At 44.7% G+C, this 15636-nt stretch overlaps 1 protein-coding gene across 2 annotated transcripts in view; it reads left to right on the forward strand.

Moving 5' to 3' along the window:
- PUS7 (pseudouridine synthase 7) overlaps window positions 1-15636 on the forward strand; it is a 289815-nt gene that overhangs the window by 156727 nt on the left and 117452 nt on the right. For both annotated transcript variants that reach the window (XM_063927033.1, XM_063927034.1), the window contains exon 6: window positions 10935-11046. In XM_063927033.1, coding sequence (XP_063783103.1) covers window positions 10935-11046 — 112 coding nt within the window. The remainder of the gene's footprint in view (window positions 1-10934; window positions 11047-15636) is intronic.

Consider the following 15636-nt stretch of genomic DNA (forward strand, 5'->3'; position numbering starts at 1 on the left):
GATGTCAGAGTTTTGTGGATCTATCTGGAGAGATCTATTGTATAGACATCCTTCTGCTTTAGAAGGCAAACAAGATGTTTGATCGCTGTAGTGATCAGAAAAATTTATATTTTGGAGGTGTTCCAGATCGCCTGGTGACCCGTTATACCATATCTGTTAGTGCCACGTCATTGTGCCTTTGTGGAGCAGTTATGTAAGGCGGCCACGTGGTTCTCAATCCATACCTTTGCAGAGTTGTACAAATGCAATGTTTTTCTACCTAGAGATGTTAGTTTTGTGTATAATGGTTTGTGTGCAGCCATAGCTGAGCATACCCTCCCCTAGGGGGGGCATATTTGGAACATCCCCATATAGTATACAGTGCCCCCCAGATAGGCTGCCATATAAAATAAGATTTTTGGTACTCATCGTTAAATCCGTTTCTCTTAATCCATTTAAGAAACACGGTGCTCAGTCCCTTTCTGTGATGCACTCTGTTTTCACTCTCTTGTTTAAATGGTCGTCTTACGCGTGTTATCTTCATCTCCTATGGGTTTATTGAAGTCAAAACGGATGTGTTTTGTCTAATGGGATGTAGAGGGTGAGGAGACAACCAACAGACAAGTTTAGTTTTGTTCTTGTGCATGCTCCTTGAACAACGCCTCTACACCCCATGGTATCTAGTGTCCCCAGATTGGAACCGGCAGCATTTAGTGCAGTGAATGACTACCTACTCCGACTGATTGGACTCCCGTGGATGACTAGGCACGTACCTGGCTATATGGCGAGGTTAGATTGCTGATGTCATCTGATATTCATTATCATGTTATATGTAATTGATTTCTGATTCTATGTAAGCGTTTTAATCTATATGTTTAAGATTGAAGTTTTGAAATACTATAACCTGTCTGGGTGATTTTGGTGAAAGGGTGTTGCAGACTATAAGGACATTTTGGTTGGATTAATGAGATTCTAAAGAATCCACTAACAACCAATATTTCATTTTTACTATAAACAATTCAAAACAATGCATTTCAGTTGGTTATTAATTTACTACACTGTCATCGCCCACTTGGTGTTCGTTGTTTATAAATATATATACAAGTGAGCTGTCAACAGCCGCTAGTAGAGGGATGGTCGGGGTCCCTTATATACAGTAGATAAACAAAGAAAGATCAAGGAACCAGCTCTGGCTGTGATAATTATACAGTAGAAAAATGGACGGTTTGTTAAAAAAATAGTATTCACAGTTTATTCACCATTGTACATTAAGAAAAGATATTCTTATAAAAGAGAAATATACACACAAATTTAAAACACTGATAAAAAATAACTAATGCTATCAAAATAGAGTAAATAACTCTCAGCCAATCCACTCAAATTGCTCCTATATGCAAATCCTCACTTGGCTAGGACCTCCTCCAATGAAAAGCAGTCAGCACATAGGCAGTATATATCACCAGATGTAGGTAGGTGGTTGTCCCTTATTAGTGTCTTAGCCTTGGGAATTATCCATTGGTGGCTAGAAAGGGAGTCCAAACGAAAGGTGCTTTGCTGTAAATCCAGATGGTGGAGCAAGTGTCCAATTTACGCGAGGGATAGATAGCAGGAGTCCAGGATATCCGTGTGTGGCATAGACTCAAGCTCTCAGGCTCTACGTGTTTAGCTGGTTTCAGAACATCCAGTTTCCAGGATCCTGGCTATCAAAATACCGATACTACTCGGAATGCCGTTGTCGGCATCTCGAACTAAGCTTGCACGAACCGCCAGAGAGGTAAGCCGCAGGGGAGAGAGTGTTGGGGTTAGACTGCTGGAGAGGGAGGATTAGGTTTGGGGGGGTATTCAATTAAGTGCCTTTTTTTTTTTGACTGGTCGAAAAAACGACGTTACTTGAACACCGGGTATTCAACTGCAGCCACTTTTGCCTGTTTTTGAATCCATTTTTGCCCATGCTGTGTCCCTTTTTTTTTGTTTGTTTTTTGTTTCTTTTTAAATCGGCACAGGCAAAAACTCACGCAAAATCACCAAAACGTGTGTATAAGCGGTGAATACGCCGATACCCATGGTTTTCGCCAGGGCCCGATTTAAATTAAAAAAAAAAAAACATCCCTAATTGAATACCCCCTTTGGCTGTGCGGAGGGAGAGCTGGGAACCCCCCGGGTAGGGTTAGGCTGTGGGGTGGGGGGTTAGAGATACAGGTTAGCTACCTACATCCTCTAGTGTTGGTACTTTAAACTTCGGGATGTCGCCGGGATCACAATATCATCGCATAGATATTACTGTTTATAAGGCTTTACACTGTTTGAGAGGATAACATAAATATTGCATCATTGATTTAATTATTTAATTTAAGGTGATAGTGGGATGCTATTTTACGTTCTTAGGGTCATTGCCTCTCTGACATTAGGTTGCAGAATACATATCTTTATAAAACTGATACATACAAATCTTTGCAAACGCTTTTTATGTTTCGTAGACTTAAAATACATCTGCATTAATAATGAGTTTAATACATTATATATATATATATATATATATATATATATATATATGTGTGTGTATATATAGTATTTGATAAAGCAGGTGTTTTACAAAAAATATGAAGTTCTTTGTTTTTCCTTGGCATTGTCTCACTTGTTATGAGCTTGTTTGGTGGCACAGCTGATTAAATGCCCTGCCATTGCCTAGTTCCTGAACTTGCGATCTGCAAGGCCTTGGAAATGTATGTTATGACCTCTCTGCATGCATACAGCATGACTTGTTCTGCATGCAAACAAGTAGCAGTGCATTTCTCTAAACTCCCATTGATGTTTTTCATTGATAAGAAAAGATCATCATCCCTCAACAAGTATAGAGGTCCTGCATTGTAATGTGCATGCCTTCTATTATTCGTTGTAGTTTATGCACTTAAAACATTTTGCTGCTTAGAATTAGTTAGTGTTAGTGCAGATCAGCTTAACAAGGGATTTAACATCCAAATTCTATCATTCGTTTTATTAATTAACTAAAGTTATAAAGAAAGATCATTTTTAACCTACCTTAAGCCTGTTGTAATAAATTTTACATATGAAAATAAAAACATCACAGTTTTATTATGTACTTGGTGTTTTTTGGTTTATATTTTATTCCAATGTTTAACCTTTTTTCTCTATCGTCCTAGTGGATGCTGGGGTTCCTGAAAGGACCATGGGGAATAGCGGCTCCGCAGGAGACAGGGCACAAAAAGTAAAGCTTTAGGATCAGGTGGTGTGCACTGGCTCCTCCCCCTATGACCCTCCTCCAAGCCTCAGTTAGATTTTTGTGCCCGGCCGAGAAGGGTGCAATCTAGGTGGCTCTCCTAAAGAGCTGCTTAGAAAAGTTTAGCTTAGGTTTTTTATTTTACAGTGAGTCCTGCTGGCAACAGGATCACTGCAACGAGGGACTTAGGGGAGAAGAAGTGAACTCACCTGCGTGCAGGATGGATTGGCTTCTTTGGCTACTGGACATTAGCTCCAGAGGGACGATCACAGGTACAGCCTGGATGGTCACCGGAGCCTCGCCGCCGGCCCCCTTGCAGATGCTGAAACAAGAAGAAGGTCCAGAATCGGCGGCATGAAGACTCCTCAGTCTTCTTAAGGTAGCGCACAGCACTGCAGCTGTGCGCCATTTCCTCTCAGCACACTTCACACGGCAGTCACTGAGGGTGCAGGGCGCTGGGAGGGGGGCGCCCTGGGAGGCAATGAAAACCTATTTTTGGCTAAAAATACCTCACATATAGCCTCCGGGGGCTATATGGAGATATTTAACCCCTGCCAGAATCCGTTAAGAGCGGGAGACGAGGCCGCCGAAAAAGGGGCGGGGCCTATCTCCTCAGCACACAGCGCCATTTTCCCTCACAGAAAGGCTGGAGGGAAGGCTCCCCGGCTCTCCCCTGCACTGCACTACAGAAACAGGGTTAAAACAGAGAGGGGGGGCACTAATTTGGCGTTAAAAATATATAAAAAAGATGCTATAAGGGAAAACACTTATATAAGGTTGTCCCTATATAATTATAGTGTTTTTGGTGTGTGCTGGCAAACTCTCCCTCTGTCTCTCCAAAGGGCTAGTAGGTCCTGTCCTCTATCAGAGCATTCCCTGTGTGTGTGCTGTGTGTCGGTACGTGTGTGTCGACATGTATGAGGACGATGTTGGTGAGGAGGCGGAGCAATTGCCTGTAATGGTGATGTCACTCTCTAGGGAGTCGACACCGGAATGGATGGCTTATTTAGGGAATTACGTGATAATGTCAACACGCGGCAAGGTCGGTTGACGACATGAGACGGCCGACAAACAATTAGTACCGGTCCAGACGTCTCAAAAACACCGTCAGGGGTTTTAAAACGCCCGTTTACTTTAGTCGGTCGACACAGACACAGACAGGGACACTGAATCCAGTGTCGACGGTGAATAAACAAACGTATTCCTTATTAGGGCCACACGTTAAGGGCAATGAAGGAGGTGTTACATATTTCTGATACTACAAGTACCACAAAAGAGGGTATTATGTGGGATGTGAAAAAACTACCGTAGTTTTTCCTGAATCAGATAAATTAAATGAAGTGTGTGATGATGAACACCCCTTAGGGTGGATAAGGCGCTCACACGCTTATCAGAACAAGTGGCGGTACCGTCTATAGATAGGGCCGTCCTCAAGGAGCCAGCTGACAGGAGGCTGGAAAATATCATAAAAAGTATATACACACATACTGGTGTTATACTGCGACCAGCGATCGCCTCAGCCTGGATGTGCAGAGCTGGGGTGGCTTGGTCGGATTCCCTGACTAAAAATATTGATACCCTTGACAGGGACAGTATTTTATTGACTATAGAGCATTTAAAGGATGCATTTTCTATATATGCGAGATGCACAGAGGGATATTTGCACTCTGGCATCAAGAGTAAGTGCGATGTCCATATCTGCCAGAAGATGTTTATGGACACGACAGTGGTCAGGTGATGCAGATTCCAAACGGCACAAAGGTGTATTGCCGTATAAAGGAAGAGGAGTTATTTGGGGTCGGTCCATCGGACCTGGTGGCCACGGCAACTGCTGGAAAATCCACAGTTTTTACCCTAAGTCACATCTCTGCAGAAAAAGACACCGTCTTTTCAGCTTCAGTCCTTTCGTCCCTATAAGAGTCATATCTGCCCAGGGATAGAGGAAAGGGAAGAAGACTGCAGCAGGCAGCCCATTCCCAGGAACAGAAGCGTTCCACCGCTTCTGACAAGCTCTCAGCATGACGCTGAGACCGTACAGGACCCCTGGATCCTACAAGTAGTATCCCAGGGGTACAGATTGGAATGTCGAGACGTTTCCCCTGCGCAGGCTCCTGAAGTCTGCTTTACCAAGGTCTCCCTCCGACAAGGAGGCAGTATGGGAAACAATTCACGAGCTGTATTCCCAGCAGGTGATAATTAAATTACCCCTCCTACAACAAGAAAAGGGGTATTATTCCACACTATATTGTGGTACTGAAGCCAGAAGGCTAGGTGAGACCTATTCTAAATCTAAAAAAATTTGAACACTTACAAAGGTTCAAATCAAGATGGAGTCACTCAGAGCAGTGATAACGAACCGGGAAGAAGGGGACTCTATGGTGTCCCGAGACATCAGGGATGCTTACCTCCATGTCCCAAATTTGCCCTTATCACTAAGGGTACCTCAGGTTCGTGGTACAGAACTGTCACTATCAGTTTCAGACGCTGCCGTTTGGATTGTCCACGGCACCCCGGGTCTTTACCAAGGTAATGGCCGAAATGATGGTTCTTCTTCGAATAAAAGGCGTCTTAATTATCCCTTACTTGGACGATCTCCTGATAAGGGCAAAGTCCAGGGAACAGTTGGAGGTCGGAGTAGCACTATCTCGGATACTGTTACAACAGCAGGGGTGGATTCTAAATATTCCAAAATCGCAGCTGATCCCGACAACAAGTCTCCTGTGCTTAGGGATGATTCTGGACACAGTCCAGAAAAAGGTGTTTCTCCCGGAAGAGAAAGCCAGGGAGTTATCCGAGCTAGTCAGGAACCTCCTAAAATCAGTGCATCATTGCACAAGGGCCATGGTAAAAAAAATGGTGACTTCCTTCGAAGCAATTCCAGTCGGCAGATTTCATGCAAGAACTTTTCAGTGGGATCTGCTGGACAAATGGTCCGGATCGCATCTTCAGATGCATCAGCGGATAACCCTATATCCAAGGACAAGGGTGTCTCTCCTGTGGTGGTTACAGAGTGCTCATCTTCTAGAGGGCCGCAGATTCGGCATTCAGTTTTGGATGTTGGTGACCACGGAGGCCAGCCCGAGAGGCTGGGGAGCAGTCACACAAGGAAAAAATTTCCAGGGAGTGTGATCAAGTCTGGAGACTTTTCTCCACATAAATATAGCTAAGGGTAAATTTATAATGCTCTAAGCTTAGCAAGACCTCTGCTTCAAGGTCAGCCGGTATTGATCCAGTGGGATAAAACATCACGGCAGTCGCCCACGTAAATAGACAGGGCGGCACAAGAAGCAGGAGGGCAGTGGCAAAAACTGCAAGGACTTTTCGCTGGGCGGAAAATCATGTGATAGCACTGTCAGCAGTGTTTCATTCCGGGAATGGAAACTGGGAAGCAGACTTCCTCAGTAGACACGACCTCCACCCGGCAGAGTGGGAACTTCATGGGGAAGTTTTCCACATGATTGTAAACCGTTGGGAATTACCAAAGGTGGACATGATGGCGTCCCGTCTGAACAAAAAACGGGACAGGTATTGCGCCAGGTTAAGAGACCCTCAGGCAATAGCTGTGGACGTTCTGGTAACACCGTGGGTGTACCAGTCGGTGTATGTGTTCCATCCTCTGCTTTTCATACCTAAGGTACTGAGAATTATAAGACGTAGAGGAGTAAGAACTATACTCATGGCTCCGGATTGGCCAAGAAGGACTTGGTACCCGGAACTTCAAGAGATGCTCACAGAGGACTTATGGCCTCTGCCGCTAAGAAGGGACTTGTTTCAGCAAGTACCATGTCTGTTCCAAGACTTACCGCAGCTGCGTTTGACGGCATGGCGGTGGAACGCCGGATCCTAAGGGAAAAGGCATTCAGGAAGAGGTCATTCCTACCCTGGTCAAAGCCAGAAAGGAGGTGACCGCACAACATTATCACCACATGTGGCGAAAATATGTTGCGTGGTGTGAGGCCAGGAAGGCCCCACGAAGAAATTTCAACTCGGTCGATTCCTGCATTTCCTGCAAACAGGAGTGTCTATGGTCCTCAAATTGGGGTCCATTAAGGTTCAAATTTCGGCCCTGTCGATTTTTCTTCCAGAAAGAATTGGCTTCAGTTCCTGAAGTCCAGAAGTTTGTCAAGGGAGTATTGCATATACAACCCCCTTTTGTGCCTCCAGTGGCACTGTGGGATCTCAACGTAGTTCTGGGATTCCTCAAAACACATTGGTTTAAAACCAGTCAAATCTGTGGATTTGAAGCATCTCACATGAAAAGTGAACATGCTCTTGGACCTGGCCTGGACCAGGCGAGTGTCAAATTGGTGGTTTTTTTCTCAAAAAAGCCCATATCTGTTTGTCCATTCGGACAGGGCAGAGCTGCGGACTCGTCCCCAGTTCTCTCCCTAAGGTGGTGTCAGTGTTTCACCTGAACCAGCTTATTGTGGTGTCTTGCGCCTACTAGGGACTTGGAGGACTCCAAGTTGCTAGATGTGGTCAGGGCCCTGAAAATATAGGTTCCAGGACGGCTGGAGTCAGGAAAACTGACTTGCTGTTATCCTGTATGCACCCAACAAACTGGGTGCTCTTGCTTCTAAGCAGACTTTTGCTAGTTGGATGTGTAATACAATTCAGCTTGCACATTCTGTGGCAGGCCTGCCACAGCCAAAATATGTAAATGCCCATTCCACAAGGAAGGTGGGCTCATCTTGGGCGGCTGCCCGAGGGGTCTCGGCTTTACAACTTTGCCGAGCGGCTATTTAGTCAGGGGCAAACACGTTTGTAAAATCCTACAAATTTGATAACCTGGCTAAGGAGGACCTGGAGTTCTCTCATTCGGTGCTGCAGAGTCATCCGCACTCTCCCGCCCGTTTGGGAGCTTTGGTATAATCCCCATGGTCCTTTCAGGAACCCCAGCATCCACTAGGACGATAGAGAAAATAAGAATTTACTTACCGATAATTCTATTTCTCGGAGTCCGTAGTGGATGCTGGGCGCCCATCCCAAGTGCGGATTATCTGCAATACTTGTACATAGTTACAAAAATCGGGTTATTGTTGTTGTGAGCCATCTTTCAGAGGCTCCGCTGTTATCATACTGTTAACTGGGTTCAGATCACAGGTTGTACAGTGTGATTGGTGTGGCTGGTATGAGTCTTACCCGGGATTCATAAATCCTTCCTTATTGTGTACGCTCGTCCGGGCACAGTATCCTAACTGAGGCTTGGAGGAGGGTCATAGGGGGAGGAGCCAGTGCACACCACCTGATCCTAAAGCTTTACTTTTTGTGCCCTGTCTCCTGCGGAGCCGCTATTCCCCATGGTCCTTTCAGGAACCCCAGCATCCACTACGGACTCCGAGAAATAGAATTATCGGTAAGTAAATTCTTATTTTAATTAAGGACATTGTATACTGTACTTTATGGCAAACCAGAAATATAGAATATTTGGCATAGTACAGATTGAGTATCCCATATTCAAATATTCCGAAATATGGAATATTCCAAAATACGGAATTTTTTGAGCGAGAGTAAGATAGTGAAACCTTTGTTTTCTGATGGCTCAATGTGCACAAACTTTGTTTAATACACAAAGTTATTAAAAATATTGTATAAAATGACCTTCAGGCCGCGTGTATAAGGTGTATATGAAACATAAATGAATTGTGTGAATGTACACTCACTTTGTTTTATGCACAAAGTTATTAAAAATATTGGCTAAAATTACCTTCAGGCTGTATGCATAAGCTGTATATTAAACATAAATGCATTCTGTGCTTAGACTTATGTCCCATCGCCATGATATCTCATTATGGTATGCAATTATTCCAAAATATGGAAAAATCTGATATCCAAAATACTACTGGTACCAAGCACTTTGGATAAGGGATACTCAACCTGTAACAATAAATGCTTGCAGTTGTCATTTGCTCAGTATATGTTTCCTTGGACAAGAAAGCCCATTTTACACTTTACCAGTGGGTTGTCACATCACTCATTGTGAAATGCTGATGTGCAGGTGTTATTTAAGGCAAAACACACCTTTTTATACGAGAAACACTTTGTACAAGATTGCCTGTACCTTCAATATAAAATGTTGCTTTTATACTAAGAATTCCTTTTTGAAAATGATGTTCCCAAAGTCCAAGTCTAACTGATAATTCTGCTTGATCTATATTCTGTGAAAACATCTTTAAAAAATAAATTTTATATATACAGGTTGAGTATCCAAATATTCCGAAATACGGAATATTCCGAAATACGGACTTTTTTGAGTGAGATAGTGAAACCTTTGTTTTTTGATGACTCAATGTACTCAAACTTTGTTTAATACACAAAGTTATTAAAAATATTGTATTAAATGACCTTCAGGCTGTGTGTATAAGGTGTATATGAAACATAAATGAATTGTGTGAATGTAGACACACTTTGTTTAAAGTACAAAGTTATAAAAAATATTGGCTAAAATGACCTTCAGGCTGTGTGTATAAGGTGTATATGAAACATAAATGCATTCTGTGCTTAGATTTAGGTCCCATCGCCTTGTTATCTCATTATGGTATGCAATTATTCCAAAATATGGAAAAATCCCATATCCAAAATACCTCTGGTCCCAAGCATTTTGGATAAGGGAGACTCAACCTGTATATGTATGTATGTATGTATGTATATATATATATATATATATATATATATATATATATATATATATATATATATATATATATATATATATATATATATACTACAAAAATTTACCCTTATCTTGCCTTGTAGTTATGCTGTACCTCTAACACAATCCTCCTGTTAGCAAGGATTAATACAAATACAACCTCCAAATGAGTTAGAGGGAGCTATAAATCACTTGCCAAATATAACCAGCAATTAATATAATCGACCAATTATATCCTAACAAAAATGTATTCAAAACACTTCATGCTTTGCAGATACAGAGAGAGACCCTTTCAATACACAAATCATGCTAGTTGTGTCAATCTGAATTTATGAAGGGTATTTTCTCTCCTCAGCCCTATATACAGTATATATCATTATACTGAAGCTGTTGGCTTTCCCAAAGTACCTGCTAGTTGCTCAAACTTTTGTCCCAGCTGCTAATCCGTATGCAGATATTTTTTTTAGTCTATATAAATCATTTCAGGTCCTTTTGTTCCGGTGAAGAATGATATGAGAACCATGTAAAGTCTTCAGAATAATGTTTACCAATACTTGTGATAAGGGTTCATTCTCTCACAGCCTGTTCTTGCTTCTAAGACCATTGCGACCTGCCACGCATTTGCTGATTTGCCATTGTAGCATTGAAAAATGGAATGACCATGCAGCCATAGTTAACTTTTGCATGTCCACCCAAAACATATTTGAAAAGAACAATGCAGAATTTAAACCTTACTTTTTTGTGCTCTTAATGCTATACAATTGGACAGAGGTCAGAACACCTTCAGGTAAGCAAAACTGGCATTTCATAAAGATAAAATAAAGGGAAATGCCATACGCACGCACATTTTCTTTTTTTTTTTTTTTACTGGTAATACACCAGTCTTGCAATGTCTTTATCAGATTGTACAAGTTGTCTGTTTATCAGACCCACTTTCAACCTTTATTAGTTTGTCCTGCAGTATACTGCACTGGATGCCCAGTGACTGAAGGCTACATCTGCAATTATCAGCATGTTATAATTGTGTTTGTTTGTTTTGTTTTTCAATATTTCTAACCATTTAAGATCCACGCAAGCATTCTTGGCCAAAATCCAGAGGAAGCTATTGCCATTTTGTGCTATACAAAGAAAACAAAGACACAATGGATGCCATTAATGTGCTTTCCAAGTTTCTAAGGTGTGTGTGTGTGCTTTTTTTTCTCGTTGTTTATGCTACTGTATGTAGTAAACTAATCTTACATTTCTCTAACGTCCTAGTGGATGCTGGGGACTCCGTAAGGACCATGGGGATAGACGGGCTTACGCAGGAGACATGGGCACTTTAAGAAATAATTTAGGTTCTGGTGTGCACTGGCTCCTCCCTCTATGCCCCTCCTCCAGACCTCAGTTTGATACTGTGCCCAGACGAGCTGGGTGCTTTTCAGTGAGCTCTCCTGAGTTCGCTGAGAGAAATTATTTTGTTAGGTTTTTTATTTTCAGGGAGCTCTGCTGGCAACAGACTCCCTGCATTGTGGGACAGAGGGGAGAGAAGCAGCCCTACTCTCTGAAGCTAGGTCCTGCTTCTTAGGCTACTGGACACCATTAGCTCCAGAGGGATCGTACGCAGGATCTCACCCTCGCCGTCCGATCCCAGAGCCGCGCCGTCGTCCCCCTCGCAGAGCCGGAAGACAGAAGCCGGGTGAGTATGAGAAGCAAGAAGACTTCAAATCGGCGGCAGAAGACTCCGTGCGCCATTGCTCCCACACACCTAACATACTCCGGTCACTGTAAGGGTGCAGGGCGCAGGGGGGGGGGGGGGGGGGGGGCGCCCTGGGCAGCATTTGGAACCTCTTTTTGACAAAAGTAAACATATATACAGTTGGGCACTGTATATATGTATGAGCCCCCGCCAAGAAAATGCATATTTAAGCCGGACAGAAGCCCGCCATCGAGGGGGCGGGGCTTCTTCCTCAGCACTCACCAGCGCCATTTTTTCTCCACAGCTCCGCTGAGCGGAAGCTCCCCAGGCTCTCCCCTGCAGATTCACGGTAGAAGAGGGTAAAAAGAGAGGGGGGGCACATAAACTAGGCGCAAAAACACAATATAAACAGCAGCTACTGGGTTAACATTAAGTTACTGTGTTATTCCTGGGTTTATAGCGCTGGGGTGTGTGCTGGCATACTCTCTCTCTATCTCTCTAAAGGGCCTTGTGGGGGAACTGTCTTCAAAAAGGGCATTCCCTGTGTGTGTGGTGTGTCCGTACGCTTGTGTCGACATGTCTGATGAGGAAGGCTATGTGGAAGCAGAGCGGGAGCAAATGAATGTGGTGTCTCCGCCGACGGCGCCGACACCTGATTGGATGGATATGTGGAAGGTTTTAAATGATAATGGTAATTCCTTACATAAAAGGTTAGAAAAAGCTAAAGCCTCAGGACAGTCAGGGTCCCAACCCATGCCTGATCCTATGTCGCAGAGGCCGACAGGGTCTCAGAAGCGCCCACTATCTCAAATTGTTGACACGGATACCGACATGGATTCTGACTCCAGTGTCGATTACGATGATGCAAAATTACAGCCAAAATTGGCTAAATCCATCCGTTATATGATTATAGCAATTAAGGATGTGTTGCACATCACAGAGGAAACCCCAGTCCCTGACAGGAGGGACAGTCCCTGACAAAAGAAGCCACAGGTAACCTTTCCCCCCTCATACGAGCTAAATGAGTTATGTGAAAAAGCTTGGGAATCTCCAGATAAAAAACTGCAGATTTCCAAAAGGATTCTTATGGCGTATCCTTTCCCGCCAACGGACAGGTTACGCTGGGAATCCTCCCCTAGGGTGGACAAAGCTTTAACACGCTTATCCAAGAAGGTAGCCCTGCCGTCACAGGATACGGCTACCCTCAAAGATGCTGCGGATAGAAAACAGGAGGGTACCCTGAAGTCCATTTATACACATTCAGGTACCTTATTGAGGCCGGCGATCGCGTCGTCCTGGGTGTGTAGTGCTGTAGCAGCGTGGATGGACACCCTGTCTGAGGAACTTGATACCTTCGACAAGGATACTATATTATTGACCCTGGGGCATATTAAAGACGCTGTCCTATATATGAGAGATGCTCAAAGAGACATTAGTCTACTGGTTTCTAGAATAAATGCTATGTCGATTTCTGCCAGAAGGGTCCTGTGGACTCTGCAATGGACAGGTGATGCCGACTCAAAAAGGCATATGGAGGTTTTACCTTACAAGGGTGAGGAATTGTTTGGGGAGGGTCTCTCGAACCTGGTCTCCACAGCTACTGCTGGAAAGTCAAATTTTTTGCCATATGTTTCCTCACAGCCTAAGAGAGCACCGTATTATCAAATGCAGTCCTTTCGATCACAGAAAAACAAGAAAGTCCGAGGTGCGTCCTTTCTTCTTGCCAGAGGCAGGGGCAGAGGAAAGAAGCTGCACAACACAGCTAGTTCCCAGGAACAGAAGTCCTCCCCGGCCTCTACAAAATCCACCGCATGACGCTGGGGCTCCACAAGCGGAGCTAGGCCCGGTGGGGGCACGTCTTAGAAATTTAAGCCACAAGTGGGTTCACTCCCAGTTGGATCCCTGGGCAATAGATATTGTGTCTCAGGGATACAAGCTGGAATTCGAGGAGATGCCCCCGCACCGATACCTCAAATCGGCCCTGCCAGCTTCCCCCCACGAGAGGGAAATAGTGTTAACTGCAATTCACAAATTGTATCTTCAACAGGTGGTGGTCAAGGTTCCCCTCCTTCAACAACCATGTTTGTAGTCCCGAAACCGGACGGTTCGGTCAGACCCATATTGAATTTAAAATCCCTGAACATATACCTGAAAAGGTTCAAGTTCAAGATGGAATTGCTGAGAGCGGTCATCGCAAGCCTGGAAGGGGGGGATTTTATGGTGTCTCTGGACATAAAGGATGCATACCTTCATGTCCCCATTTATCCACCTCATCAGGCGTACCTCAGATTTGTGGTACAGGATTGTCATTACCAATTTCAGACGTTGCCGTTTGGTCTCTCCACGGCACAGAGAATATTTACCAAGGTAATGGCGTTGATGATGGTACTCCTGCAGAAGCAAGGAGTCACAATTATCCCATATTTGGACGATCTCCTCATAAAAGCGAGATCAAGAGAGCAGTTGCTGATCAGCGTAGCACTTTCTCTGGAAGTGTTACGGCAACACGGCTGGATTCTAAATATTCCAAAGTCGCAGTTGGTTCCTACGACTCGCCTGCCTTTCCTGGGCATGATCCTAGACACACACCAGAAAAGGGTTTATCTCCCGATGGAGAAAGCTCAGTAACTCATGACACTGGTCAGGAACCTATTAAAACCAAAACAGGTGTCAGTGCATCACTGCACTCGTGTCCTGGGAAAGATGGTGGCATCATACGAGGCCATTCCCTTCGGCAGGTTCCATGCGAGGACTTTTCAATGGGACTTACTGGACAAGTGGTCCAGATCACATCTTCAGATGCATCGGTTAATCACCCTATCCCCCAGGGCCAGGGTATCACTCCTGTGGTGGCTGCAGAGCGCTCACCTTCTCGAGGGCCGCAGATTCGGCATTCAGGACTGGGTCCTGGTGACCACGGACACAAGCATCCGAGGTTGGGGTGCAGTCACACAGGGAAGAAATTTCCAAGGTCTGTGGTCAAGTCAAGAGACTTGCCTTCACATCAACATCCTGGAACTTAGGGCCATATACAACGCCCTACGTCAAGCGGAGACCCTGCTTCGCGACCAACCGGTTCTGATTCAGTCAGGCAACAACACCGCAGTGGCTCATGTAACCGCCAAGGCGGCACAAGGAGCAGAGTGGCGATGGCGGAAGCCACCAGAATTCTTCGCTGGGCGGAGAATCACGTAAGCGCACTGTCAGCAGTGTTCATCCCGGGAGTGGACAACTGGGAAGCAGACTTCCTCAGCAGACACGACCTCCAGCCGGGAGAGTGGGGACTTCATCAGGAAGTCTTCGCACAGATTACAAGTCGGTGGGAACTGCCACAGGTGGACATGATGGCATCACGCCTCAACAAAAAGCTACAGAGGTATTGCGCCAGGTCAAGAGACCCTCAGGCGATAGCTGTAGACTCCCTGGTGACACCGTGGGTGTTCCAGTCGGTCTATGTATTTCCTCCTCTTCCTCTCATACCCAAGGTGCTGAGGATAATAAGAAAAAGAGGAGTGAGAACAATGCTCATTGTTCCAGATTGGCCAAGAAGGACTTGGTATCCAGATCTGCAAGAAATGCTCACAGAGGACCCGTGGCCTCTTCCTCTAAGACAGGACTTGTTGCAACAGGGGCCCTGTCTGTTCCAAGACTTACCGCGGCTGCGTTTGACAGCATGGCGGTTGAACGCCGGATCCTAGCAGAGAAAGGCATTCCGGAGGAGGTCATTCCTACGCTGATAAAGGCTAGGAAGGACGTGACAGCTCAACATTATCACCGTATATGGCGAAAATATGTTGCTTGGTGTGAGGCCAGGAATGTTCCTACGGAGGAATTCCAGCTGGGCCGTTTCCTTCACTTCCTACAGTCCGGAGTGAATTTGGGCCTAAAATTGGGTTCCATTAAGGTCCAGATTTCGGCCCTATCCATTTTCTTTCAAAAAGATTTGGCTTCTCTACCTGAAGTTCAGACGTTTGTAAAGGGAGTGCTGCATATTCAGCCCCCTTTTGTGCCTCCAGTGGCACCTTGGGATCTTAACGTGGTGTTGAGTTTCCTGAAATCCCACTGGTTTGAACCACTCAAAATGGTGGA

This window comes from Pseudophryne corroboree, chromosome 6 (genome assembly GCF_028390025.1).
Source record: "Pseudophryne corroboree isolate aPseCor3 chromosome 6, aPseCor3.hap2, whole genome shotgun sequence".
In the NCBI taxonomy this organism is placed as follows: Eukaryota; Metazoa; Chordata; class Amphibia; order Anura; family Myobatrachidae; genus Pseudophryne; species Pseudophryne corroboree.